The sequence below is a fragment of the Herpailurus yagouaroundi genome, unplaced genomic scaffold (genome assembly GCF_014898765.1).
Source record: "Herpailurus yagouaroundi ecotype Mexico unplaced genomic scaffold, PumYag 186, whole genome shotgun sequence".
In the NCBI taxonomy this organism is placed as follows: domain Eukaryota; kingdom Metazoa; phylum Chordata; class Mammalia; order Carnivora; family Felidae; genus Herpailurus; species Herpailurus yagouaroundi.
This window is the reverse complement of record NW_024412417.1, coordinates 48,437,655-48,464,914: the sequence shown is the minus strand read 5'-3', so window position 1 is coordinate 48,464,914 and position 27,260 is coordinate 48,437,655. Positions and strand designations below refer to the sequence as shown.

Sequence of the window (27,260 nt, the reverse complement as noted above, 5' to 3'; positions counted from 1 at the left end):
AGGTAGGGCCCCGCGCGCCCCGCGGGCGACCTGCTGTCCGGCCGGGGCCCCGGCGGGTCCTCCGGCCTCTGACCCCTTGTCCGCGGCCGCCCGTCCGATCGCCGCCCAGCCGGAGCCCGGCCCGCCCGACACCCGCAGGCTGCGGCGCCCGGCGGAGCCCCCGCCGTCATGCCCTTAATAGGGCATCTCGCCGCGCGGGCGGTGGGGTGGGCCGCGCCGGGGCGGGGGCTCGCGGGGCCGGTGTCCAGTGTCCCCGGTCTGAGGCCAGCAGACACGTGGGCCCAGGCTGAGCTGTCTGCTGCCCCTCGGCAGGGCGCCGCCCCCGCGTGGGGTGGGGGTGGCCACCACACCTGGCAGTGGGTCACATACTTGTGGCCTCTCCTCACCTCCCCAAACCGGCCAGCACCTAGACTGACACCCTCCCCTGGCAAGGAGCTCCTCACAGCCCTTCTCTGTCCCCTGGGGCAGGGGGCAGCTGGGGGCTGGGGAAGACAGAGCAACCCTCTCTTCCTCCTCAGAGAAACTGGCTCTGTGGCTTTGACAGAACCCCTCCCCCCTCCCCCCTCCCCCTCCCCGGGGTCTCTGGACCTGCCCAGGGCCTCACTGCGGTCAGCTGCCTGGGTCGCTCTAGCAGGCACCAACGTGGCCCTGGCTCCTGGCCCACAGAGGCTTAGGGCCCTGAGAGTGAGTGGCTGGAGAGGGTCGAGGTGGGGGCCGTGGGCAGAGCTGACCAGAGCTGTTTCCAGCTCCACGTGGCTGGTTTTGCTGGCTCTGACCCCAAGGGCAGCTCAGGGAGAGAGGTCCTGCTAGGGCCTCGCTATCTACCCACTGCCCTCACCCAGGCAGGGAGAGAGGTCTCACAGGGCCTAGGGCTCACCCCTGCCCGGCCACCCTCCCCTCACGGCCTTTGCTTGATCTCTGGCAAGGTGGATGTGCTGTGTGGTTCTCCAGCTGGTCTGTCTGGTGTCGGTAGAGGTGATCCTGTGACAGCGGGCTCCTGAGGGAGGGGGGTAGTTACCCAGAGGGCCGGCCGGCCACTGCTCTCACCTTCCACAGCTGGCCTAGCCTTGGGCTGGGGGTGGGGGTCCCCCTGGATAGGTCCCGCGCAAGGAGGCAGCGGCCCGCGTGGGCCACAGCTCTCTGGCATACCCTGGGACAGACTGTTTATGACCTGGACACTCCGGTGAGGATGCCTACACAGAATAGTGGCCCGTTCCAGAACCTTCCTTGATATGATCAGGTCGCAGAGGTGCGTGCGGTTCCAGAGCCTGTCCCGGGCATCATTCTGCGGCATCCTGGGCTGAGTAGCCGTGTCCCCTCTGCTCCCTGGGGTGGAGGCCTGCCTCCCAGGAGTGAGCGCTGACAGATCCCTGGGGGTCCCATCTCAGCGCCCGTGCTCCCTGGACGCCAGGCTTGGTGTCAGATACACGGGGCTGTCTCAGTCTGTGTCCGCATCCTGGATGTGGTGGACAGAGGTGAAGAGGCCAGAGGGCAACTCTCGCCTGGCTCTTGCCTGTGGGCGCAGGGGCACCTTCCCGAAGCAGACCTGCCAGTGCTATGGGGCAGTTCCCCGGGCGCGTGTGGCTCTGGTGGCTGAGCACTGCTAAAGTAGGGTAGCAAGGGGGGGGGGGCATCCGTGCAGGTCTGGGAGTCAGGAGAACTTCTGCGTCATACGAGGCACCCCTGTGACTCCTTAGCCCCTCTGGGTGAGGGACGGGGGGATGCCTGTGGCCAGGCCAGGGCCACCGCCAAGGCCAGGAGCAGCCTAGAGGAAGCCAGAGGTGGCTGGGCCATGGCCGCAGGCCTGACCGTCGTGAGCCCCTTGAACCACGGAGGACTGAGTCCCATCCTGTCCCTGGAGGTGGAGGGCTTCCCCCAGTGAGGGAAGGAAGGCATGGCGCCTGATGTCAGCCAACGTGTGGGTGGGGCGGGGGCCAGAGCCCTCCTCTCCTGGGGCCTGGCACAGCACCAGCTGTCTCTGCCTGGGGGACTGCCACCCAGCCCTGCCCGGGCACTCCTGGTCCCTGCTGGGCCCACGGAGGGCTCTGGCTTCTTTCTGCCTCCTGATTTCTACCCCAAGCTGGCACTCACTCCCCAGCCCCACCCCTGCCCTGCTCCTTCCCCATCTGCCCCTCCAGAGTGTGGCCACTCAGCCCCTCCCCCCAGGGATAGTCTCCCTCCCCAGTCCCACAACACCCCAGGCGCTACCCTGGACGTGTCACTCGTTCCTGGGCTCTCCCCCTGGAAATCCCCGGCAGTGACCCTGCATGGTCATTGCCCCTCCCAGAACATTCTCAATTTCCTGTCCGCCTGAGCCCTTGCCCCTCCCCATCCTCCCTGCCTTCTGTCTGAGGCAGATTCCATGTGGGGCAGGAGTGGCTGGGCCCGTGGCCGGAAAGCTCTGGGGGCCCTATGGGAGAGCCTCCTGTGCTGAGGGGCTGTGTGGTGGTGTCCCGACCCCCAGCTCCCCACAGCCTGGCCTGCCGCAATTCAGAGGCTGGGTGTGGGAAGGGTTTGGGGTGCAGGAGAATCCACGTGGGTCAGGTGATTGGGGTAAGGGTGTTTGTAAAGGAGCGGCCCAAGTCCCCCAGTAGTGGCGTGTGCGGGGGTCGGGGACCATGGGGTCAGGGCAGGGAGTGGGGAGTGGGGCTAGCCAGGAGGGCCCAGGCAGCCAGGGTGGAGACTTCAGGCTTGTCCCATCAGGCTGGGGGCAGGGCGGTAACAGAGTCAGCGTGGGTCCAAGCGTGGGTGGCACTTGGGGTGCCCTGGGGTGTCGATAAAGCTGCTGTGACGGTCCGGGAGGGGCAGGGCATGGAGAGCGTAGGGTAGCATGGGGGCAGGGCCTCCAGGCAGGGGGTTGGAGAAGGTGGCTCTGGAAGGTCGCTGGGAGAGGGGGGTCATCGTGTCCACGGGGCACGTGCCCAACGCCTGTCTTGTGCTTTCTTAAGACTCAGCTGGAGGGGCTTCCCCAGCTCCCTGGCAGGGCTGCCGTCACGCCCGGCACCTTCCTCACATGTCTCACCTTTTCCGGTCCTGGACTCTGAGCTGGGTTATGTGTGTCCCTGGCACCAGCCCCGGGCCCTCAGCCAGCATTTGCAGGGTGCTGGATGGGTGAGGGGGTGATAGCATGGGGTGGCATCTTTGGTGGCCAGAGCTCAGCTGGAGGGAGCGGAGGCTAGCAGTTATTTGGGCTTTGGAGAGCACTTTTGGTGTGTGTTCACTGTCAAAAGTAAAGAAAGAAAAGAAAACAAGAAAGAAAGAAAAGAAAGAAAAAGAAAGAAAAGAAAAGAAAACAAGCAAGCACTATGGAAGTACACAGAGAAACAGTTAAAGTCACATGTCTGGCCCCAGTCTCACTGTGTGTGTGTGTGTGTGTGTGTGTGTGTGAGAGAGAGAGAGAGAGAGAGAGAGAGAGAGAGAGAGAGAGATCAATGGTTTGTAGCGTGTTAATAGGCTCATGAGACCACCACTATAGTCAATTCCAGAACACTTAGATTCACACCTCAGCCCCTGGCAAACCCTGCTCCACCTGCCGTATCTATGGATTGGCCTCTGTTGGCCATTTCATATAAATGGAATCAAACCATTTTGCACCTGGCTTCTTTTACTTAGCCTCATGTTTTCAAGGTCCACCTATGTCGTAGCATGTCACGGGACTTCATTCCTTTTTCGGCAGAGTAATACTGAATGGCGTGGACCCCTCAGACCTTGTTTATCTGTGCATCAGTCGGTGGACGTTTGGGTTGTTTCCACCGTCAGTTATTATGAGTGATGTTGCCCTGAACGCTTATGTGCAAGTGTTGGTGCACGCCTATGCTTTCATCTGCCTTGGGGAGGTCCCAAGGAGTGAGCTTGCTGGGTCATGTGGTCATTCTATGTTTAACTGATAGAAGGGCTGCCAGACTGTTTTCCACCCAGCTGTACCCTTCTGCGTCCCCCTGAGCGGCGTGTGAGGTCTCCAATTTCTTCACGTCCTCGCCGACACTTACTATTATCTGCCTCTCAGATTATGGACATTCGATCCTAGCGGGTGGAAGTGATATCTCGTTGTGGTTGGGATTTACATTTTCCGGTGGCTAATAATGTTGAGCCCCTTCTCTTGTGCTTAGTGGTGATTTGTGTCCCTTCTTTTGAGATGTGTCCATCCAGATCCTTTGTCCATTTTTAAATTGGGTTTTTATCTTTTTACTGTTCAGTTGTAAGTGTTCTTTATGTATTCTACATACACGTCCCTTCCCGGATAGATGATTTGCAAAATTGTGTGATTCTATGGGTTATCTTTTGACTTTCCTGTGCTTGTCCTTTGAAGCACAAAAGTGTTTAATTCTGGCAAGTCTAGTTAACCTATTTTTTTCTTAGCGCTTGTCTTTTTGGTATCATTTCTAAGAAATTCTTGCGTATTCCCAAGTCATGAAGATTTATGCCTATATTTTCTTTCAAGATTTTTATCATTTTAGCCCTTACATTTAGGTCTTTGATCTGTTTTGAATTAATTTTTGAGTATGGCATGACGTGAAGATCCAACCTTGTTCTTTTACATGTGGATTCCAGTTGTCCCAGCACCATTTGTTGAAAAGATTGCTCATTTCCCATTGAATGGTCTTGGCCCCTCATGCTTTCTTCCTTCCTTCCTTCCTTTCTTTTCTTTTCTTTTTCTTTCTTTCTTTCTTTCTTTCTTTCTTTCTTTCTTTCTTTCTCTTTCTTTCTTTTTTTAGTGTTTATTTTTGAGAGAGAGAGTGACAGAGAGCAAGAGAGAGAGAGAGAGCACACAGGCAAGAGTGAGTGAGGGATGGGCAGGGGGTGGGGGGAGAGACAATCCCAAGCAGGCTCTGTGCTCAGTGAAGGAGTCCTACTCGGGGCTCGATCTCAACAACTGTGACATGACAACCTGAGCCAAAATCAAGAGTGGGAGGTTTAACCAGCCGAGCCATCCCAACGCCCCACCCCCCTTTTAAAAAAATGTAATGGATACTAAATATTCCATTACATGGAAATACCACAGTTTATTTACCGGGTCCCTTTACGTGGACATTTGGGCTCATCGTTAAAAATCATTATATTTCTGGATTGCCCTCTGACATAGGTGAATGCGGGCTATAAGACAAACTAGTCCTCCGATTCCTTGCCAGTTGATTGATGAGAAAATCCTAACTGTTTTAATTTGCATTCTTTGATTCTTAAATAAAGTGAGTTTTGTTTCCTAGTTACTGGCTATTTTCACTTTTTTGCTTTTACGAGTCACCTATCCACCCATTCAAAACCGTTGTTCAGATCTAGGAGGGAGGCAGGTAGGGATCCAGGGTTTAAAAAAGAAAAAAAGAGCATTGTTCATTTCTCTGTAAGATCTTATGTTTCTTTTTGAATTATAAAAGCTCTTCGCACATTATGAATATTGACTTCTTTGTTTTTTTAAACGTTTCAGTCTTTTCACCAGTTTGTTATGTTTTTAAACTTTTTATTGAAGTGTAACATTCCTACAGAAAAGCGAGCAAATTTTACACACAAAGCTTACTTAAATTTCAAAGTTGCCTTGTGACCAGCACGCACATGACGAAACAACTTGTTAGCCTCTTAAAAGTCCCCCTGGTGCCCCCAGTTGCTGTCCTGACAACTCACACCATGACCATTTTTGGTTGATTGTTAACTTAATCCTGTCTGTGGTATCTTTAGCCGTATCAGCTTTAAAAACTTACCAGTCTTGGGGCACCTGGGCAGCTCAGTCGGTTAAGCATCCGACTTCGGCTCAGGTCATGATCTCACAGTTCGTGGGTTCGAGCCCCGTGTTGGGCCCTGTGCTGACAGCTCGGAGCCTGGAGCCTGCTTCCGATTCTGTGTCTCCCTCTCTCTCCCCCCCCCCCCCCACTCTGTCTCTTTCTCTCTCTCAAAGATAAACAAACACTAAAAAGTATATATTTGCTGAGGGTTTCTGGGTGGCTCAATTGATTGAGAGTCCAACTCTTGATTTGGCTCAGGTCCTGATCCCGGGGTCGTGGGATCGACCCCATGTCGGGCTCTGCCCTGAGCGTGGAGCCTTCTTGGGCTTCTGTCTCTCCCTCTGCGCCTCTCCCCTGCTTGTGCTCTGTCTCTCTAAAAAATAAAAACCAAACAAACCATAAACATTTGTTGAGAGTTTCTTCCAGTTCTGATGCTTGTTTTTGTTTTCTTTTTTTTTAATTTTTTTATTTAAAAAAATTATTTTTTAACGTTTATTTATTTTTGAGACAGAGAGAGACAGAGCATGAACGGGGGAGGGTCAGAGAGAGGGAGACACAGAATCTGAAACAGGCTCCAGGCTCTGAGCTGTCGGCACAGAGCCCGACGCGGGGCTCGAGCTCACGGACCGCGAGCTCATGACCTGAGCCGAAGTCGGCCGCTTAACCGACTGAGCCACCCAGGCGCCCCTTGTTTTTGTTTTCTAACGAAACCTCTTGAATCCGTTGGCATTTGCTTTGGGCTGAGAGGTGGGCTGGAGCCTTGGGGTGTCACGCTCAGGGTCCAGACTTGGGTTGGTGGGTGACAAAGAGGACTTTAAATATCTCCTTTCCCACCAGACAGCTTTCTGAGGGCCAGGTCTGTGTCCTGCTGCACCTGTGTTATGTGACAAGCGTGGCTTAAAAGTGAGGGGACGGAGGGGAGGGAAAGGCGGGCCCCCAGCCGGAGCCCTGTGGGGGTCCTGGTGGCATGGTGACTCCTGGGTGCCCCCAGACAAGTGGCTGAGGAGAGGCGCGGAGGTGCTGAGGTGGCGGCAGGCGGGGTGCTGGTGCGCGGAGGTCCAGAGGGCGGGACAACAGGAGCGTGGACGAGGGCGTCCGGGCTGCAGGTGAGTGAGCACACGGGGACCCTGGGAGGCGGAGGCCAGGCTGGGGACAGCACCCCAGGGCCCCCACAAGGAGGAGAAGAGGCCCATGCTCCGAGCCCCGGGGGCAGCTGGACAAGCAGAGCCGGGGGCTGGGGCAGGGCAGAGCCTTATACTGGGCGCCCCGGGGAAGGGGTGACAAGCCAGAAGGCTGCCTGGGTGAGGAGTCTCGAGCAGGATGAGGCCCGAAGAGTGCCCAACACTTGATGATAAGGGACACTGGGGGCCTTGGTGAGATCCGTTTGGGGATTTCATCGGGCTGGAGGTGCCGAGGGGTAAGAAGGGTCGTGTGGGGCTGTAAGATGTCCAGCGGTGTGGGAGGGAGGACGTCCTCCAGGACAGAGAGGAGGCAGGCGGAGCACTGGCCTGAGGTCCCTGGGGCAGGGGAGGCCTTGGCCCGGAGGGGCATCTGTGGCCTTCGGCGTCGTGGGCACCGTGGGGTGCTGGGCCCGTCCACACGTGTGGGGCTGAATGTGATCACCCCTTGCCATTGAGGGCCGTGTGGGGCGAGCAGGGAGGACGGTGCCCACTCAGAAGATGTGGGACAGGAGGCTGTGGGGCCTGCTCTCTCCTCTCCTCCCCTCTTCTGCTCCAGGACAGCTTGGGGCCAGGCTTAGCTGCAGAAGGGTTGTCCTGTCCAGGTGGTCAGCTCTCGGCAGGGACCTTTACTGCCGTCCTGAGGCAGAGGGGTTGTGGGGCCAAGGACAGGATGGGGGGGACGCTCTGCTGCCCACTGTGGCTCCGGGGCCGGGGACAGATCCGGAACCAGTTCTGCAGGAAAGGAAGACTCTAGAAAGTGTCTGCTGTAGCTGGTCTGGGGTCTGGGTTCAGACGGGCTGGTGGCCAGGACGGTGGGGTTAGGGGGGACCCCCCGGAGGGTGCGGGGTTCAGGACTGCAGGTGTGAGGCAGCTGTGGGAAACCAGAAAGGGGCGTCTCTTGTGTCTTTTTTCCGTTCTTTGGTTTTTCAAGTGAGTGCGTATTTTGAACTTTTGAAACGTATCCTTTCCCCCTTCCTTATTAGGCGAAAGGCGGCAGGGAAAGCTTATAGAATAGCTTATAGCTTATAGAATAGCTTATAGAATAGCTCAAGGTGGCCCTGAGGGACGTGGGTGGGCTTTGCTGTTGTCTCCTTAGCAACTCGCGCCTGTTACGAGGACAGACAGCCCTGTGGTAGGTTCCTGTGGCTGCTGGAGTAAGTTGCCAGCATCCGGTGGCCGGTGGCCCGAAACAACAGAACTTTACTCTCTCACCCTTTGGAGGCCACAAGTCCAGAATCCAGGTATCGGCAGGGCCATGCTCCCTTGGAGGCTCTGGGGCAGACCCTGGTGGCCGTTGGCATTCCCTGGCTTGTGATGGCCTCTGTCCAGTACCTGCCTCTGTCTTCAACATGGCCTCCCCCTGTGTCCTGCCTCTGCCTCTTGTAAGCATACGTGTCCTTGCACTTGGGGCCTCCCTGAGTAATCCAGGATGATCTTATTTCAAGATCCTTAATTATAACTGCAAAGACCCCCCCCCCCCCTTTTCCAAGTAAGATAACATTCATGGGCTCTAGGGGTTTGGAGGTAGACATGTATTTTGGGGACCACCGTTGAAACCAGTGCCGCCGCCCCCCTAAATCCACGTCTGTCACGTACAGACTACATTCATCTGATGCGATATCGGTGAGGGTCTGGATATGGTCCCTGGGGCAAAACTCCTGTCTGTCTGTGGATTTGTGAAACTAGCCAGCCAGTCTTAACGCTTCCAGAAGACAGTGGTGGGACTGGCATAGAATAGACACCCCCATTCCAAAAGGGGGGAAATAGAAAGGGATAGAGGGCTGACCAGTCCCCAGCAAGTTTGAACCCACGGGGCAAATTCCTCAGAAAACTCCTCTCTGGCTTGATGCTCTGCTGTCCGGCCTCCGCCCCTGGCCTCTGCTCTGGGGTCCCCTACTCCTTGTCCTTGCGGGGCAGCCCACGAGCTAACCTGTGAGCACATGAGAATGCTAACCACCTTCGGTCCTTGGATCCTGCCTCTGCCCCTTTCCGTCCCAGCTGGTGGTGTTTCTGCTCCTACAACATTCTCACAGACCTTGTGTGTCACAGGGATCCGTGGCTCCGGACAAGAGGGTTCTCCACGGGACTTTTCTGGGTGACCCCTCTCCGTTCCCAGCTTCTGCGGAGACGGTTGACCGGACCAGGGGGCCAGACGTCTAACCTGGTCGGCAGGGGGCTGTGTGGTCGCGGCCTTGGCACTCTCTCCAGGGCCCGCCTTCCCACCAGGTACACGTTCTGCCACCTGAACAGGTTGTGACCTTCCTGGGTCACCAGTGCCGGTTCCCTTTTTGCGTAACAGCCCCTTCCACAACTTGTGTCTTTCCTATCTTTCTGATCTTTCCCATGCGCTGCAAGAGGAGGTGGGTCACCCCTCCCGCTTCCCCCGGGAATCTCCTCGGCTAAAGGTCCAAGTTCACCACTCGCAAGTTCGGCCTCCACCTAGCAGCAGGACAGCGTCCAGTCGCGTTTCCTGCCGCTGTTCCATAGGGGTCTCCTTCGTCCGCTTTCCAGTGCGCGTCCCTCTCCTCCTTCTGAGTCCCCACCAGCATCGCCTCCAGCATCTGGGTTTCCACCAGCGGTTCACCGCAGCCCGGGCTTTTTCCGGCATGTTCTTCAGTCCACTGCCCGATTCCGAAGCCTCGTCCACACTCTTAGGTGTTGCTCACCGTGCCCCGTAACGAAACCTTGACTGGTCTCCTGTGTCTGCCGTAGCAAATTGCCACAAACACGTGGTCTAAGAACCAGAAATGTATCGACTCTCTTCTGGAGGTTAGAAGTCCAAAGTCAGCGTGTTGGCCACACTTTCTTGGGAGGCTCTAGAGGACTTCCTCACCTCTTCCAGCTTCTGGTGGCTGCTGGCATTGCCTGGTTTCTGGGGCTTTTCCTCCTAGGGTCTCTTCTGTCTCTCTTAAGGACGCCTGCCACTGGTTTGAGGGCCCACCCACGTGATCCAGGGTGATCTCATCTTGAGACCCTTCACTTAGTAACATCTGCAAAGACCCAATTTCCAAATAAGGTCACAGTTGGTTGTAGGCACCAGGGGTTCAGACGTGAAAAGATCCTTTTTCAGGGTCGCCACTCCAAGCCCTCCCCCCAAGTGTCCCTCCAGTGTTGGTTGATGTATCGTAAAACTTTCACATCTCTTTATTTTGTGCTTGTTGTTTAAAAAAAAAAAAAATGCATAGCATTTTGTAGTACGGTTTAGTTTATGATTTTATAATTTGGTATTATAGAGTATTTTTAGACACATGTAACTTCTCTTTTACTTAATGTCACAACAGGAACATCTTTCTATAACATTTATTTACAATATGATATCACGTAACATAATATGCCTTTGTATGGTAACCACATCCTATTTAAACTAATGCCCTCTAAGAGAACATTCGGGTTATTTTTGGTTTTTCAGTTGTCTTAATTTTTTGCTTTTTGCTGCAAGGAGTGGCTTTGGAGCTGGGTTGTCGGGTGTATCTATGACATTCGTTTGAAATAGAATTTCTGGGTCAGTGGTGTGTAAAATGTAAGCCTTGTCTGCACCAAGATACTAGTTTTTACCTATCAGATTGGCAAAAATCCAAAAACTTGGATTTCTGGATTGTATTGGTGAAGCTGTGGGAGCCAAGCCAGTGACGGTGCACATCCCATCCAATCTGATCAGATCAAGCACCGCTGGGAACCATGCTCCCGAGGGGCCTCCCGGGTGACAGGCCTCCGGGAGTGGGGTGGGGGGACTGATGGAAAACCGAGGGTCAGACAGGACACGGGAGGTGTCACTTTTTGTGTTAAAAGGAGAAAAATCAAGAATCGTGTTTGTATTTGCTTGATTTTCCATAAAGAAACTGGAGAGGAATAAACAGGAAGCCAGCCACGGTGACTCCCAGGCTGCGTGTGGGTGGGAGGGGACAAGCTAGGAAGACTTCTCACGTGCTTGCCCTGCTGGAGGGCAGGTGGGCGTTTTCTGTTCTAACACGGCGTTTAAGGGGTTTCTGAGATGTTTGCTGGGTCCTGCACTTGAGTCTGCTGCAGTCCCTGGGGACTCCCTCCTCGCCCTGCCCATCACCCACGGCACCCATGGCACCCACGGTAGAGCCCCTCCCTCCCCCCACCCAGCAGCCACGGTAGGGCTTCAGGCAGACCACGGAACCTTGCTGCTCCGTGAGTGAGGGGCTGAGGTGGCTGTCCCAGCGGGAGGGGTGATGAGAGCTGGAGTTAGCATGAATGCAGGGGTGAGCTGGGGGAGCATGAGTCCCCCCCTTCGCGGGCCCCAGTTTTTATGCCTGGGGGGCCCTTCTGCACTTCAGTTCTGATTTTTGTCTCATTCTAGAGGGGTTTATATCTAGCATTGCTAATGAAGGGTTTTTTTCTATTACATTAAAAAAATTTTTTTTTTAATGTTTTTTATTCATTTTTGAGAGACAGAGACAGAGTGAGAGCGGGGGAGGGATAGAGAGAGAGAGAGGGAGACACAGAATCCAAAGCAGGCTCCGGGCTCCGAGCTGTCGGCGGAGCCTGACGCGGGGCTCGAACCCACCAGCCGTGAGATCATGACCTGGGCCAAAGTCAGACGCTTAACCAACTGAGCCGCCCGGGTGCCCAGGTGGTGGGGGTGGGGGTGGGCAGCAGGATTGTGGAGGGGCCTGGCCCGTGTGCAGAAGTGGCCTGGCTGCTATGGCAGAGTCCTGGAAGTGGGACAGCGTGGGCCACCGGGAGGTGAGAGAGGTGCTCGCCAGGCCCAGTGCAGCGGTGGAGGCGCTGGGGGTGGGAACGAGGACGGCGGTGGAAGATATTTGAGGGCAGAGTGACGGAGCGGGGGACGTGGGGGTGGGAGCCGGCATCCCGCAGCCGTCTCTGGCAGATGCCTGGTAACCATGCTGTTCTTGAGCGGGGCTGCACGGAGACGGCTGGACGGGGCCCAAGGTGAAAGCCTTCGCCAGGGTGTCCGGGAGCCCTGGCGGGCACCCAGCCTGCTGCTGCAGTGGGCCTAGACTTCCCCGGGGCCTCCCAGAGCGGCTGGCCTGGCTGGCTTCCTGCTGTCATCATCCTGCAAGGGGCGGCTTCCCAGGCGGGACGTTTGGCTCCTGCCCCGGCCCGAAGCTTCCCGAGGTGTAGGCAGGCGCTGGGCCATGGCTGTGGGGCGAGACGGCCCCCGTGCTCACACTTGCAGGGCACAGTCTGTGGGGTTTCCCTGGGCCAGGCCTTCGCCGGGTGATTGTCGGGGACCCTAAGTGGAAGGTCTCTGCTGGCACGACCTGCGTGGGACCGCCTGGATCCCCTGCCGGGGGCCCCCCCGCAGGGCAGGCTGCTGTGGGGCGGTGGGGGGCAGGTTTGAAGCTGGGGAACCATAGGGAGGAGTGCCAGGCTGAGGGCGGGTGGGGTCTTGGGAGCAGTAGGACCACCCAGATGGCAGATGAGGTTGCGTGGGGGCGGGGGCAGGGGTGCTTCCTTGGCCCTGGCCCATGACTCAGCCTGTCGGCGTCTTCCGCGACTTGTGAGGAGGGCTTTGTTCCAGATGGGGGTGCTGGGAAGGAGGGAGCACCTGGTTGTGGTGTTAGGGCTCAGCTCAGGTCCCAGGGACCCCGAGGGCGTATGCTGCCTCCTGGAATTTGCAGAAAGCTTCAAGAGGGTTTGGCCTCACTCGGGGTGAGAGTCCGTGGCCAGGGCGACCTGCTAGGGCCCTAGATGGGCATGAGAGAGCCATGCGGCTGGGTCAGGCCATCTGCCCTGTTGAGGACCTGGAGATGAGGCCTCCTGGGCAGCGAGGTCGGTAAAGGCTGAGGATGTAGGGGGGGGACAGAACCTTCCTGTCTCTCCCACGGGACCTGGATAACCTGCGCCCTTTCCTCCTCACTGCCCGTATCTCTTGCCCCCGGGGCCCTTGTCCAAGGTAGTTTGAGGGACCTCCCTAGCTTGGTGAAACCCACCGACAGCTGTTTCCAGCCCCTTTCGCCCTGCTCTGGCCGTCTCTAGTCTTTGGGGCTGACCGGACCCTTCTCCTCTTTCTCTGGGCCTTTGCACGAGTGGTCTGTCCGCCTTTGCTTGCTAGAGGTAGCCTGTCTTTTGGCTCTGACGTCACTGCTCCTTCCTCTGGGAAGCCTGCTCTGAGAAGGGACCAAAGAACAGGCCCAGTGTGTCCTGTGGAGCCTTTCCAGGGTCCGCGTGGCTGCTCCCCACTTCGGAGGCCACACTGCGGCTGCTGTTTGGGGCACATTCGGCGGCAGCAGGCCGAAGACACCTCTTCACTGGATTTTCCGGCTGCCGCCACTTTCCTGGAAGCCCCCGGTTGCACGTAGCGCAGGGGACTGCAGTGGCCACTTACAGGTGGGCAGCCCCATGTGAGGGGACCAGTGAAAGGTCTGGGACACTCCTCTGGTTGACCTGACGAGCCGGCCTGCGGCCAATAAGGGTGGCTGCTTGGAGGAGGTGGCCCGGCCTGGAAGGAGACTGAGGCAGGCTGGCCACATCTTGTGGCAACAGGACACAACCAGCGTGGGAAGGCAGGGTGCACCTGGGGCTCACATCTTAGGTGTGGGCACGGCTCCTGCTTTATGGCTTTGTGAGGTGCGATGATATAGACTCCACCCCGGCCCCGCCCTGCCAGTGCCAATGCCCGCATTCTGCCCCAGAGGCTGGCAGTGACAGTCTTCTGCTGTGGCTTAGGAGACTGACCCCCTCAGCAGTGACAGCGACAGTAGGGGTGGGGGGAGCCGGGAGATGTGCTGGGGCCTGGACTGATGGTGGCAGTGGTGGACAGGCTGGAAGGTAGAGCCCCAGGACCTGTGGGGCTGGCCGTGCAGGGATGTGCGCTTGCACAGTAGCCCCAGGGGGGTGGCCTGCACTGTGGACGGTGGATAGAGGTGCACCTGGAGCTGGGGGGACGAGGGCATCCCAAGACAAGCTTGATTGGGATCTGCTGAGTGGAGAGCTAGAGGCTGGGGTGCAGTGTGGAGTCCTGCTGGACATGAAACCCTAGCAGTCAGAGTAGAGAGAACATCTTGAGTCATAGGACTGAGTGAGGTGGCCCAGAGGAGAATGGGGGGGTGGGTGGGGAGGGCTTGGCCTCCCGGGGAGAGGGGGGTGGGTGGGCAGAGGCAGAGCCGCTGCGGCGTGAAAGGTGGTGAAGGGGCTGATTTAGGGTCCTGGGGTACCACTGCGGGCAGGCCTCCGGCTCCTGCCCTGGTGGGATCCACCTACCCGCCGCAACCAGGGTGCTGGTCCAGGAGGTCTCGGGGCGGCTCAGACCTGTGGGTATCTCCTGGAAGGAGTGAGTGACCGTGCACGAACGAGCCAGAGGGCACTGTGAGGGACTGTGCGGTGGCCGGGGGGTGGGCCGTCGGAGCGCACCTAGGGCCCGGCAGTCCGGCTGGAGTTAGCGGGGTCTGGCCGCACGAGGTGGGGGCTGGAGGGTGGGGGCGGCGCGCCGCGGGGGCTCGCGCCAGGGCTGCCGTGCCAAACGCATCGATCAGCCCAAGCCCCGCCCCTGACTGGCAAGCCCCGCCCCGGGCCTCTCGGCTCCTCCCCCAGGCTGCGGCTCTGGCCGGGGCAGTGCGTTGCGGGGCTGGACTCTGCGTGGCGGCAGCCGCGCCGCCCTCAGTCCCGACGGAGACATGGACCCCTCGAGAGCCATCCAGCAGGAGATCAGCTCCCTCAAAGGTGCGGGCCGGGGCCGGGGCCCGAGCCAGGGGGCGAGGACCAGGCAGTGACCTCCAGCTGCGTGCAGCCCCGCTCAGGGCCGCGGTCAAGGTCTGCTGCCCCTGGAGTAGCCTTGGGGATGGGGAGCTGGGGCCGCAGGAGCCCCCAGGCCCGTGCACCGCCAGGGCTCCAGCTGGTCGGGGTCCGCCGGGGGTTGGCCGGGGGCTACTCTTGCCGCAGCCCTGCGGCCCTGCAGCGAGCGTCGGGGGGCGGGGCGGGCTGCTGCAGCGGCGGAGGCGGGTCGGAGGTGAGCTCTGGCTTGGGCTGCGGGTCCGCCCCTTTTCCTCCCGGACTCTGCGGAGCTCCCGCCCCGCTGCCGCCCTGCAAGCCCAGCGTCCGAGGGGACAGGCCAGGGCAGTGGGTATCACTGCGGGGAGGCGCCAGGCGGGCTGGCCCCGGGCAAGTCCACACTGCGGCTCTTTGTTCCGGGGTGGGGGGGCCGGGGGCTGCCGGAGGGCTCCGACTGGTTGCCCTGGAAACCTGGAGGGCCCGGAGTGCGAGGGGAGGAGGCCGCCCTGCCTACCCGCCTTGGCCCTCCCGGCGCCGAATCAGCCGCTGCGGCTGCGGTACTGCAGGGTGGGGGCGGGGCAGAAAGGGGGCATCCTTCCAGCCCTGGGACTTTGTGGGGGGCGCCCCCACCCAGGCGCGGAGAGGGGCGAGCGGGGGGGGGGGGTGCGGTGTGGCGGAGCAGCGGAAGCTGCCGCGAACATCTTGCTCCAGGCTCCTACCTGCTGCTCCCCTCGGCCGCTGGGGGCGCCCGGGCTGCTGGGAGGGAGGGGGATTCCCTACCATGCCCCGCCCCCTTTCTGCGGAGCCCCACGTGGCTGCCACCTCGTGCAGGCCCGTGTAGGAGGAGAGACCTTAGATCCAAGTGCTTGGGAGGCCTTGGGGTGGCTTGGAATCATTTTGGGAGGGGGGGGGGCATGGGTTGGCTTGGGGGGCGGCTTGGGGATTTGGGGGGATGAGGTCGGGAAATCCAACCAGGAAGATGGCATGGGGTAGGCATGGGGGGAGAGCAGGAGGTGAGTGAGGGGCTATGGGTGGGCAGGGGAGAGCAGGAGGTCTGTGGGGCAGGGCCGAGGGACAGGCCAGGAGAGTGGACGAGCTCTTCGCACACAGGGCTGGGGGAGCGCTGGGGGACTGCTGTCCCGAACCACAGCTGCCGCTGGTTCTCGAAGCCCCAGCCCGGGTGGCCGCGAGGGCCCGCAGGCGCCCCTGGGCTGAAGGGGCGTGGACGTGTCCACCGCCGCGCTAGCGGTGCGTCCTCCCGGAGCCCGTCTCCGTGTGGGCTGGCCCGCTTCCTGCCCGGCTGGCTGCTGGGGACTGGCGGATGGAGGGGGGAGGGGGGAGGGCGCCGCAGTGAGCTGGCGGGCGGGGCCATGCGGACCGGACGGTTGGCTGCGTCTTCAGTTTCCACCGCCGCGTCCGCCAGGACTGGGCGCACGCGTGTGTGTGTCTAATGAGTGTGCGTGTGCATGTATGTGTGAGTGTATATGTGTGCATGAGTTGGGGGGGCGGTGCTGTTTGGACCCGGCTCTGCGGTGCCATGGCAACCGCCCCATAAACCCGCCCCCACCCGTTGCCAGTTGGCCGCCTGCCCACTGGCGCCTCCCACCTCGGGATCCCCCACCCCCGCCCTGTTGGCCCTATTTATAATCAGTTCCCGGGTTAGCTGCGCTTGGTGGGAATGGGTGTGTCGGCTTGGGGGAAGGGGAGAGCGTGGCTGGGTGCGGGTCCGGGCAGCACGGCGTGGAAGAGTGCGGTACTGGGTGGAATGGGGGAGGCACAGGACATCCACGGCTGGGTCCTCAGCTGTGGGAGCCTGGAAGTGACTGATGGGTGTGGCCGGATCCGGCTCCAGGGCCCCACCGGGCAGCTCCTGGACCCCGCTGTTGGTCCCCCTTTGACTTGGGCCCCTGACCGGCTTCTGGTGTGGCGCTGCTCCCCCTGCTCCTGCCCCGCTGGTCCACGGGCGGGGGCACTCAGGCCACCCAGGGCGGGGCGTCTGTGTGGCAGTAGGGGCACCAGGCCTGCCTGGGGTGGCAGGGATTTGGTGACTTTGATTTCCTGTGGCAGCTGAGAAGTTTCTGGCTTCCAACAGCTGGCCTGGGGCTGCTCAGACACCCCTACCCTGTGCCCTGCTCAGAGTGTTTCGGGGTCCCCTTTGATCTGGTCTGGCATGGGAAGTGTTAAAGAGGGTGGCTACGGTCTTGGGCCTGGCATTTGGAGGTGGGGGCTCTGTCCCTTTGCCTGTGTGATGGACAGCGGCCAGTGGTGTCCAAAGCCCGCCTGTCCACATGCCACTGCGGTCCCCCCTCTGACCTCTGCTCCCCAAGACCCCAGCTTTCCATCCAGATTTCTGCCCCCCAAGACCCCAGCTCTCCCCTCAGACCTCTAGTGCCCCGCCAGGCCCAGACAGCCCGGTACCCGCCTTCAGATCCTCGTGAGTCTGAGAAACCTGAGACCACAACCCTGAATTGGGTCCCCAGCCTGAGCCCCCCCTCCCCTGCTATCCCCCCCCCCCCCCAGCCTATTCTGCCACCATTGTAGATTCCAGGTCCGGAGCCACTGTCGTACCCCCTCCCCCTAGTCTAAGAAACCTTGAAGGAAGTGTTTAGAAACTGACGTAATTTCTGACGCGGGAGCTGTGGGGCCTGGAAAGGGGGGGGCCTGCGGGGGGGGGCCGCCATGGCAAGGTGCCCCCCACTCTGCGAGAGGGCCCCCAGCTTTGCGAGGGGCCCCGGGGGCTGTGGGTGGGAGGGGCCGCCCATGCTGCTGAGTCAGAGGGGGCCGGCCTGGGCGTCCCGGAGGGAGGGCGGGCCGGCGGGAGGCTCTCGCAGGCGGTGGGCAGGCGGCAGTGCCGGCCGGAATCTCAGCGAGCCAGGGAGCCCGGCTCGACAGCCACAAGCCGCGGAGCCCGTGCCCTCGAGCCCAGCCCGCCTGCCAGCCTCCGTCTCGCCCGGTCCCGAGGTGCCTTGTGGACCTCCTCCCTGTGCCCCGCCCGTCACCCTTGCCTCTGGGGCTCTGGCAGCCATGGTGGCGGGTATGCTCATGCCGCTGGACCAGCTGCGGGCCATTTACGAGGTGCTCTTCCGTGAAGGCGTGATGGTGGCCAAGAAGGATCGGAGGCCCCGCAGCCTGCACCCTCACGTCCCCGGCGTCACCAATCTGCAGGTCATGTGCGCCATGGCCTCGCTGCGGGCCCGGGGCCTGGTGCGGGAGACCTTTGCCTGGCGCCACTTTTACTGGTACCTCACCAATGAGGGCATCGCCCACCTGCGCCAGTACCTGCACCTGCCGCCGGAGATCGTGCCCGCCTCTCTGCAGCGCGTGCGCCGCCCTGTCGCCATGGTGATGCCTGCGCGACGCGCCCCCCATGTGCAGTCTGTGCAGGGGCCCCTGGGCTGCCCGCCAAAGTGGGGGCCGCTGCCCGCTGAGGACCCTGCCCGGGAGGAGCGGCGGGTCTACCGTCGGAAGGAGCCTGAGGAGGGGGCACCCGAGCCCCCCGTGGTGCCCGCCACCGCCCCGGGGAACCTGGTGAGGCCTGGCCCGGAGCCTGCCCCAGCCACAGGTCAGCTGCGTCCTGCCCCCAGCCCTGGGGGATGGGAAGGGGGTGCCCGGGCACAGCCCTGGTGGGCTGGGGGTGGCAGTGCACGTGCGGGAACTTCGCTCACACCAGCAGGTGGTGCTGTCTCTGCCCGAGGGTGCTGGACCCACGTGGCTCCTCCTCCCGGCTTGAGGACCTTGGGGTGGGTGGGCCACTGCCAGCCCAGCCCCAGGCTCCCCTTCTGGCTAGGGGTGGGGCTCACAAAGCCTGGACTGGCAGGACCAGCTGTTGGCACAGCCCTGCCCCACACCAGCTAGCCTCTCTCCCCAGCACTGCCCTGTGCCCCGCTCACTCCTGTCTGCCCCTAGGCCCTCTCTGCTGGAGGCGGTAGCTTGCAGGGAGGAGCTGGAATAATGCGGGGGGCACTGTTCTCCAGCAGCGTAGCCCAGGTGAACTGGCTGACCTTTGTGAGCCTTGGGTCTGTCTTGGGGGGGGGGTGACATCTGCCCCCATGGTTTTGTGGCCCATATGGTTTCGTGATGCGGTATTGTTCCCGGGAGCCTGGCCAGCTTGGAGTTGGTGAGGGCCGAGGGGGCAGCTCTGGGTTGGGGGAGAGGAGGAGACAGCTGGCAGACGCACTGCCTGGCAAGCCAGTGGCCAGGGTGTGGCAGCACCGGGCCCAGACCCTTTCCGGTGGAAGCCGGCTCACAGAGGATGGAATAGGTCTTAGGGCCCCAGCAGGGGTCCTTCCCCTGTGTCATCCTCTGTCCCTAAGCACCTGCGTTGGCAGGACCCAGGTAGGCAGATGACTGGTGTCCCACGGAGCGTGAGGCTCACACATGTACTTTCAGAGCTCACTGGCCTTGGTGCTGATTTGGGGTGGCCCTGGTGCCCCAGCAGAAGGCAGGCTTGGCTCCTGCTTCCTTCTTCGTGTCTTCTCACCTGGGGAGGAACCTGGTGTGGAAGGGGCTGGGAAAGGGGCCTGGCCTGAGGCTAGCGGGGTGGGCAAGAGTTTGCCCGGTGAGTGGGGGTCAAGGGATCGAGGTGCAGGCCCAAGGTGCTGAGCGGGACCCAGTTCTGGTCTGGTGTGGGTTGGTCCTGCTAGAGCTGTGCCTTGGGAGCTCATCTGGGAGGATCAGTGAGGCGGTGGGGTAGAGGGATGGTCTCTGGGCTTTCCCCATGGCCTTGGACAAGTTGCGTGGCCTCTCCAAACTCTTGTCGGTGGGGTCACAGCGTCCCCCACAAGGAGACAAGTGCTTGGCGGGGTGCGTGGTCAGCACTGACTGGCCCTCAGTGGCCAAGTCCCGGCCCAGGGGTCCTGTCATCCCTGCCGCGGAGCCCCTGAGCTGTCCCTGTCTCGGGTCGTGGGTGTGTTGAGTATAGGCTCCTCCTTCCTTTCTCCCCTTCCTTCCTTGTCTGTGGCCAGGCTGGGCGGGCAGATGGTAGCGGGGCCAGGATGGGGGACTGGGTGTGGCTGCAGCGGGCGGAGAGGAGGGCACCCCCAGCCCTGGTGGAGGTGACTCAGTGTTGCCTCCCGGCCACAGCCACAGGCGGCAGCTCAGAGTTTCCAACAGGAAATGAACTCCAGCTCCAGGCTGAGTCAGGCCTGCGGGTGTGGGCTCCCCAAGGGCCGAGCACCGGACCTGAGGGCCACCCTTGGCCGGGGGCACCTCGGGCGTGCTGCATGCTGGCCGTGGTGCGGGTACATCCTCGTCTGTGGGGTTGTGATGGCTCCGCGCTCAGGCTGCACCTGGAATTGCCAGCTTTTCAGAGTTTACAATAACGAGCACACGGACCCCTTCCTTGCTGGCTCTGTCCTCTCCAGTCAGCTGGTAGGAGGGGAAGGCAGGGGTGTGTGGGGCCCACTGCACCGATCACCAGAGTGGCCTCGGCCAGTGGGCCGCCTCTGCCTGTCCAGCCTTGGCCAAGGAGCCGTGGGCGCCGCAGGCAGTCACATGTGCCCTGCTGCACCTCTGTCCCCACCTGGGAGCCCTGGTGGTCTGCTCATCCTCGTGGGAAGGCATCCACTGCTGGTTCGGCCACATATCGGCCAGACCCAAACCAAGCCCCCAGCATCTGGGGATGGACTGGATGAGGAATGAGCCAGGGGGAGGTAGCTCTAGGAGCAATCAGGGAAGATCCCCGTGAGGAGGTGTGCTGAGCTGCGCCTGACTGCTGGGGAGCTCCTACTCCAAGCAAGAGCAGTCCCGTAGGAAGGTGGTCCCCGCAGGAGGGTGGGCGGGGTGGGAGCAGGAGTTTGAGCTTCCCTTGTGTGGTGGAGAGTGGGGGCCGTGGGCTTTGGTATCCGAATTTCATTGACATTTCAAATAGTAACGCTTGGCCCAGCTCAGAATTTCACACGAGCAGCTCAGCGCAGCTCTGGAGCCGTTTCCGACAGTGGAAGCGAGCGGCCTTTGACGGCACTGCTTCTGCCCACCCCCAGCGCACCCTGGCTTTCCCCCGTGGCACTCCTGTCCCAGGGGGAGACCGCACTCTACACACCACTGACTTGCTCTCTTCATGGCCGTGTGGCGCCACGTGGTGGGACAGGTTTTTGCAGCAGCCGCTGGCTTTGGGTCCCTGTCTGTGCACGTTTGCTGCGGCATCTGTAGAACTCCAGTGGGTTTTGAAAGCAGAGTTATGGCAGGATTAGATGGGCTTTTCCCTGGGTCTTGCTCAGCTCGTGGGAATGGAGAGGCAGGGACACATGTGTGGCATTTGCCTAGGCTGGAGACCAGGGGGGCTGGGACTGAGCTGCTTGTGGGGCCTGCGGAGGAGGACGGGGCTAGCCTTGGGGCCTGGGAGAATGAGGATGTTGAGGAGGGTGGGGAAGTCCAGGGCCAGTGGGCCTGCGGAGGCTGGTGGGAGGGGGATGCCCAGGCGGGCATTAGCGGGCAAGACTGGCGGGCCCTGTCGGCTGCACTGAGGATTTCGGGCAGGCCCGTCCACTGTCCCACCTGGGCTGGTTGGACCCGTTGGTCCACTGGGCTTGGGCCTTGCTGGTTTCAGCTCTGCTCCAGTCACTGACTAAGGGGTGGCTGTGAGGAGGAGTCACCGCTCCCAGAGCTGGGTGGGGAGGCCGGGGCCCGGAGTGAGCCCTCCCTCCGCCTCCCACCCTTCCCTCCTTCCTGCCACCCCTGCCTTTCCTCTCTGCTGCCTCCGCGGCTTGGCCCGAGCTCGGCCGCCATGGACAGGTACAGCATGGAGGAGCTGATTCAGCTCGGCCAAGGTAGAGCAGGGCCTGGGTGGGGGGCCATGGGCACGTGGGCTCCAGCAGGGCTGGACGGGGATCTCCCAGGCAGCCTGTGGCTGGGGCCCTGGGGGCTCGAGGCTGCTGGCCTTGCCTGGGACATCAGAGCTAGGAGGCGCAGGGATGAGCCAGCCTCCCTCTCAGAGCTGCCTGGGAGCGTGTCTGGTGCGGGAGGCCGCCCACTCCAGCCTTCAGGGGCCGGTCCTCCCAACGGCTGTGGATTCTCCCCCCCCCACCCCCCCCCCCCGGGCTCCTCTGAGGCTTCCCTCAGCTGCCTGCTGAGCTTCTGAAATGCAGGTTTGGTCCCCAGGAGGTTTGGGGGCCCAGCGCCCATTCCTCAGAGCTCCTGGTCCTCCCCAGATGGACCACGGTGCCTGTACCCCAGCGGTCGGAGTCCGAGGGTGGTTCGCTGCCCTTTGCTGCAGAGGGACCACACATAGCAGACACTGCCTGGGCTCAAAGCACAGCCTTGTGTGACCAAGGGCAAGCTCTTCGCTTTTCTGTGCCTCAGTTTCCTCATTTGTACGATGCGGTAACAGCATGAGACTTCCATTGTGGGGTTCTCTGAGAATTGAAATCGAATGGTGCCTGACACACAGGAAATGCTACAAAATAGGATGCAAACCCTTCCGACCCTTAACCCTTCGTCTGCCAGGGCCCAAGGGCACCTGGGAGGGGAATGGTAGGAGGGTGACCCCCATGTCCTGTCCCCCCCCCCCCGACGCTGAGGTCCCGGTCAGTCCAGGATGTGGCTTGGGCATGCCTGCTGACAGGGACCGCTGGCCCCAGGCTTCTGCACACGGGAGGCTGCCGAGGGTTCTGGGGTAAGGCCAGGGCAGCATTAGGGGCAGCCTGGGGAGGGGAGGGGGCTGGCCAGCTTCCTGTGGCCCAGCCTAGTTTGGGGCCACCTGGGTGTCTGGCCGGGGGTGTGACCTTGGGGAGGCTGTCCTGTCTCTCCCGGACCTGGTGTTGTGTGGAGTGAGTTGTGTGGTGGGGCCCTCTGGGAGAAAGGGATCGGTGTCTCCCTGCCTTCCCCGAGTGCACCCCGCTACTTCCGGCACCCCGAAAGGCTGGCGGGGTTGGGCAGGGCAGGGACTGCGTCTCCTCCCAGGCGACATGAGCCCCTCAGGCTTTGAATGCCCGTGCTAGGCCTTGTTCTGAGGCAGATCCTGACGCCAGGTGGCTTCTTATTATTAGAATCACGGGCAGGAGCCTGGGGGGTGAGTGTGGGGTGGTGCCGCCGGCCAGACTGGACTCGGGTGAAGGCCTGGGCCCCAGTGCCCTAGCGTCGGACGTCATGTTCTAAGTCTGGACGAATGACGGCCTCGCTTGCTCTCCTCAGATATTTATATCCCCCCACCCCCCCCACCGGCCCCCTGCCCACCCCTCCCCTCCCCCCATGGACACAGGCAGTGCTGCTGACAGCGGCTCGGCCAGCCGTGCCCTCCTCCCACCGCCACCGCCACCGCGGGGCTCGCGGCCGCCTCAGAGGGGTCTGTGACCCTCTCCACAGCCTGCTCCCACTCCCCGTCTGCCCCGTGGGCTCCTGCCGCTGTCCCTAATGAAGATCGTGCCGGGTAGGTGGGCAGCCTTTGGAAGCTTTGTGAGAGCCCAGCAGGAGTCCCTGGGGGCACTGGGGGGAGGCTCCGACCTTACTCCCCCCCCCCCACACGACCTGCCCTCCCAGGCCATCACCCCGGTCCTCCCTTAGACCCTGTTCGCAGGCCCACCTGGGGGCGTTGGGGCTCTGTGGGGGTGTTTGTCATTGAGGGTGGTTGGGTCAGCTGCAAGCCTGGGGGGCCAGCGGGGCCTGGGGTGCCGGCATGCCTCCCCCGGATGGGCGCCTGTCCCCCTGGTGGGCTCCTGGCAGCTGTCACCAGAGGGCACCCTTGGAGGCAGAGTGGGGTGCTCGGACACTGCCGTCACCCTCCTGGGGAGGAATTGGGGGGGTGTGCAGAGGCTGGCTGGGCTGTGCTGGGGGGGGGGAGCGCTGTGCGTCACTACAGGCCCCTCCTCCGGGCGGGTGTGGCTGTGGGTAAGCAGGGGTTAAGGCTCCAGCTAACCTTGAGCGTGATAGCTGTGCGTAAGGGACAGCTGAGCCGGGCGCTGTGGGAGGTGGGTGGGGACCTCCGAGTGGCCGGGAGGGAGGAGGCAGAGGAGGCGGGCGGGAGCACAGTTGGTGCTGTGGACGGCACTCGTCTCTGGGGCGCCAGGCAGACGGTACAGTAGGGCGGTCTTGCAGGCAGGGCGGTCACAGGCCCCGGGCGCCCCCCCCCCCCCCACCGTCTTCCAGGCAGGGAAGGGAGGCTCCGCCCGCTCTGCCCACAGCCGTGCAGCCCCAGAGCCATGGAGCCCTCGGGCAGCCTGTTCCCGTCACTGGTGGTCGTGGGCCACGTCGTTACCCTCGCCGCCGTGTGGCACTGGCGCAGGGGGCGTTGGCGGGGGCAGGAAGTGCAAGGTAAGCGCCTCTGGCAGCTACCGTCTGGGCCGCGCCTGGGCAGCGGGCTCCGGCCACCGCCCCTGCCCTGGGGGCTGGAGGCGGGGCAGGGTGAGGGGCCGCCTCCCTCCAACCCCTGCATTTCCCTGTGCCCTCCCCTTCCTGTCCCTGAGCTACGCCCCTGCACTGCACACGGTGGGAGAGCGGAGTCCCCCCGCCCCATCCCGCACCCCTCCCCTCCATCTCTTCTGCTGCTTTGAAGACTCTGCCTGCTTTCCTGGGGTGGAGCCAGGGTTCAGAGGCTCTGTCAGTCTGGAGCCCTGTCCTGGTGGGAGAGGAGGAGTTGGGGGAGGCTCCAGACTGGGGCCGTGAGCAGGAGAGGAGCGCCCCCACTGCCAGGGAGGCCTCTGCACAGCTGGCAGGTGTAGGGCAGGTGCAGGGCTAGTGTCCTAGGGCAAGGGCCCGGGAGAGGCTCCTGCCTAGCACTGAGGTGGGGCTGGGCCTGCGCAGAGCCTCCGAGGTGAGGCAGGTGTCTGAGCGCCCTCGGTCAGGGTCCAGGACTGCCAAGGGGCAGGCAGCCAGGCTGCGCTCTGCCCTCCCCCTGCTCAAAGTCACCCGCCTTGGGCTACAGCCCGCAGCAGCAGCAGCAGCCAGGACTGCCGGGCACAGGATGGGGTGGGGCCCGCCTCCAGTGAATGGAGCCGGGTGGGCGGGGCCCTGGGGCTTGGGCTTCGGGCCTGAGGGGCTGTCCTAACCGGGATTTGGAGTTGTGTTCTGGTCTGTGCCTGGGTGGACAGGGTGCGGGGTTCGGCCTGCGGTGAGGGCGTCCAGAGCTGCCCCTGGAGGGTCTGCCCAGTCTCAGCCTGGGTGCCAGAGCCGCTAGACCGGAGGCCTGAGTCAGGATGGGGCTTCTAGGCGTGGCTTTGGGGACTGGGGAGCGGCTGGTGACTCAGCTGCAGGGGCGTCCAGTAAAATGCGCCGGGTCAGGGCTTCTCCTCCCTAGAAGTGACCTTTCCTCCCTCCCTCGGCCCACTTTGTTCCCTGCCCCCACGTGGGGAAGGGGCTTCTCTGCCGTCGCCACCCTGGATCCTGCCCTGCAGTGCTCCCTCGGGGCTTTGCTGCCTCTGTTCTGCTCGCGGCTGTTCTCAGACGCTGCTCCCAGCGCGGTCCCCAACCGCCCGCCTCCGGGAACGTAGTCCCGTGGGCGTCAGCCTAGGGGAGTTTCCCGGCGCCTGGGCGTCCCCCGAGGCTCCCCTCCGCGGGAACCTGGGCGGCCCTCGAGTTCCCATGCCCCTTTGTTCTATCGGGCAGCCTCCCTCTGCCCCCGGCCCCCCAGGCCTAGCGGGGTCCTCTCCTTCCAAGTAGGGGCGCGGCTTCCCGGCGCGCTGGGCGGGGCGCCCCGCTAGGGGCAGGTTCTTCGGGTCTGGGCGGTGCGCCCGCTGCCGGCCTCCTCGCGGCGTGGGCTGTGGAGCAGAGGCTGCGCGCCGTCCTCCTCGCTTCGCTGTGGGCGACCCCAGGGCGCCCGCGCTCATGGCTGCGGCCGGCACCGGGCGGGCGGGCGGCGCCTTCTCCCTGCGGAAGGAGGTGGTGCTGGAACGGCCGTGCTGGCTGGACGGGGGCTGCGAGCAGGCCCGCAGGGGCTACCTCTACGGGCAGCTGTGCTGCGTAGGTGGGTGAGGCTGCGAGGGGTGGGAGGTGCGGGGGGGGGGGCACCGTCTCCCGGACCGGGAAGGGGCGGAGCCCAGCCCAGGTGCAGCCCCGCCCCCACGCTCTGCTCCGGAAACACCTGGGAAGGAAGGCGGCGAGGTCCCCTTGGCCCGATTTGTTCCTCCTCTGGAGAAGGGGGATGGGAAGGTGGGCGGGGCCGGCTTGGGCTCCGGCCCTGATTTCTTTTTGCCTCGGGCACCAGGCCGTAGACTGTCCCGACGCCGGAGGAGGGAGGGATGGGCGGGCGGGGCTCTCTTCGGCCTGTAGGTTTTCCAACCCAGGAGCGTCTTCACGAGCTGTGGGACCTCCAGCCTCAGTCTCCACATCTGTAAAAGGGGGCGACGATACCTCGCAGAGGGTCATGGGCAGCTCTAGGGGACCCTGGCTGGTGCCAGAAAATCTGTGGCCCGCTACGGTACTAGGGTCAAGCGGTTGTACGGGAGCACCAGTGCCGCGGCGGGGGCGTGTTTTCCTGGGGAGTGCAGACTGAGGTCCTCTGCAGTGTCGGAGGCCGCTGTGGCCCGGCTGGAAGGGAGTGCCTATTGGTTTGAAGGTCTCAATGGAAAGGACAGGGGAGGGAGCCTCTCACCACAGCCAGGGTCAAGGGGGTGGGAGGGGTGGGGGGGGAAGAAGGGAGGAGGCGGGCGAAAAGGGCTTTGGAGGTGGTGGGAGAGGAGGAGTCTAGAGGAAGGAGGCAGCGGAACCGGGAGAGCTTCCTGCAGAACCGGTGTGGGAGCTGCCCCCACTCCCAGCATCATTGCAGACCCCCAGTGGTAGAAAGCTGGAGCTGGGGGCTCACACAAGTCTCGGACTTTAGGCCCTGACTCCTGGTTCCTGCTTGTCCTAGAATTCCCTGCTCCCATCTCCTGACCCATACCAGGGACCTGAGGTGTCTCCGCCCCTCACCAGAGTGACCCCCGCACCCTTGCCGGAAGGGACCCCGCTCCGCTGTTACCAGCCCAGAGACTGCATATGGCGGGTGTTCGGGAGGGGCCTGAACTCGGGTTCCCTGCTAGGGCCGGGGGGTCCTCTGAAGAGGCCTTTCTCCAGGCTCCAAACCTGGGGAGGGGCCGGGAGGGTGTGTGGGGGGGGTCAGATTTGGGATTTTGGAGGGTCAAGAGCTGGTGTGTGGTGGGGTTGTGGGGGCTGCCGAGCCAGGCTGAGCCAAGCCTCCCCGGGTGGCCTTACCTCCCCAGGCCCTGCCCGGTTGAGGGTGTGGGGTGCGTAGTGCCGGACCTCAAGCCAGGTTCCAAGTCCGGGCTCCAAGCCTGAGGGACTCTCTCTCCAGACCTGGGACGGGACAGAGCCCTGGGGGGTCTGGCTGTGTCACAGATGTGGAGGAGCAGGGTTGTAACCAGCTCCTTGCGATTGAATACCCCTTGCCCCTTGGTGTTTGGGCGCCCTCCGGTGGCCACAGCGGGGCAGCACGGTCGGGGGTGGGGAGAGCTTTTCCCGGAACACTGGCTGGGAGGCTCAGGGTAGGGGGGCAGCGGCTCACAGCTGGATCACATCAAGCCGGGTGCTCCGACTGGAAAATTCTTGTGGCTGGTTCGGCGGCCCCAGGGCAGCCCCGGTGCCGGCCATAGGCGGGTCTGTCCGAGAGCGGAGGGAGCCAGGCAGCACCCTGCACCCTTTGCTCTGCCTCCCGCCTTTACGATCCTTAATAGCTGCTATCTGTGAACCCCGCCTGACTGCAAACAGCCCCCAGGTGTGGCTTCCTTTCCCGTGAGTCACC

At 62.2% G+C, this 27,260-nt stretch overlaps 1 protein-coding gene across 22 annotated transcripts in view; it reads left to right on the top strand.

Annotated features, from left to right (window-relative positions):
- The window catches only part of PLEC (plectin), a 56,005-nt gene that overhangs the window by 3,171 nt on the left and 25,574 nt on the right, over positions 1-27,260 (top strand). For 5 of the 22 annotated variants that reach the window (XM_040494681.1, XM_040494678.1, XM_040494679.1 and 2 more), the window contains exon 1: positions 17,436-18,155. The exons of 3 other annotated variants lie outside the window; for them this stretch is intronic. In XM_040494681.1, coding sequence (XP_040350615.1) covers positions 17,618-18,155 — 538 coding nt within the window. In that variant the 5' untranslated portion in view covers positions 17,436-17,617. Of the gene's footprint in view, positions 1-14,438; positions 14,546-17,435; positions 18,156-21,270; positions 21,361-22,806; positions 22,959-23,597; positions 23,840-25,280; positions 25,488-27,260 lie in introns of those variants that run through there. 14 more of the 22 variants (XM_040494697.1, XM_040494690.1, XM_040494694.1 and 11 more) reach the window with 5 other exon arrangements.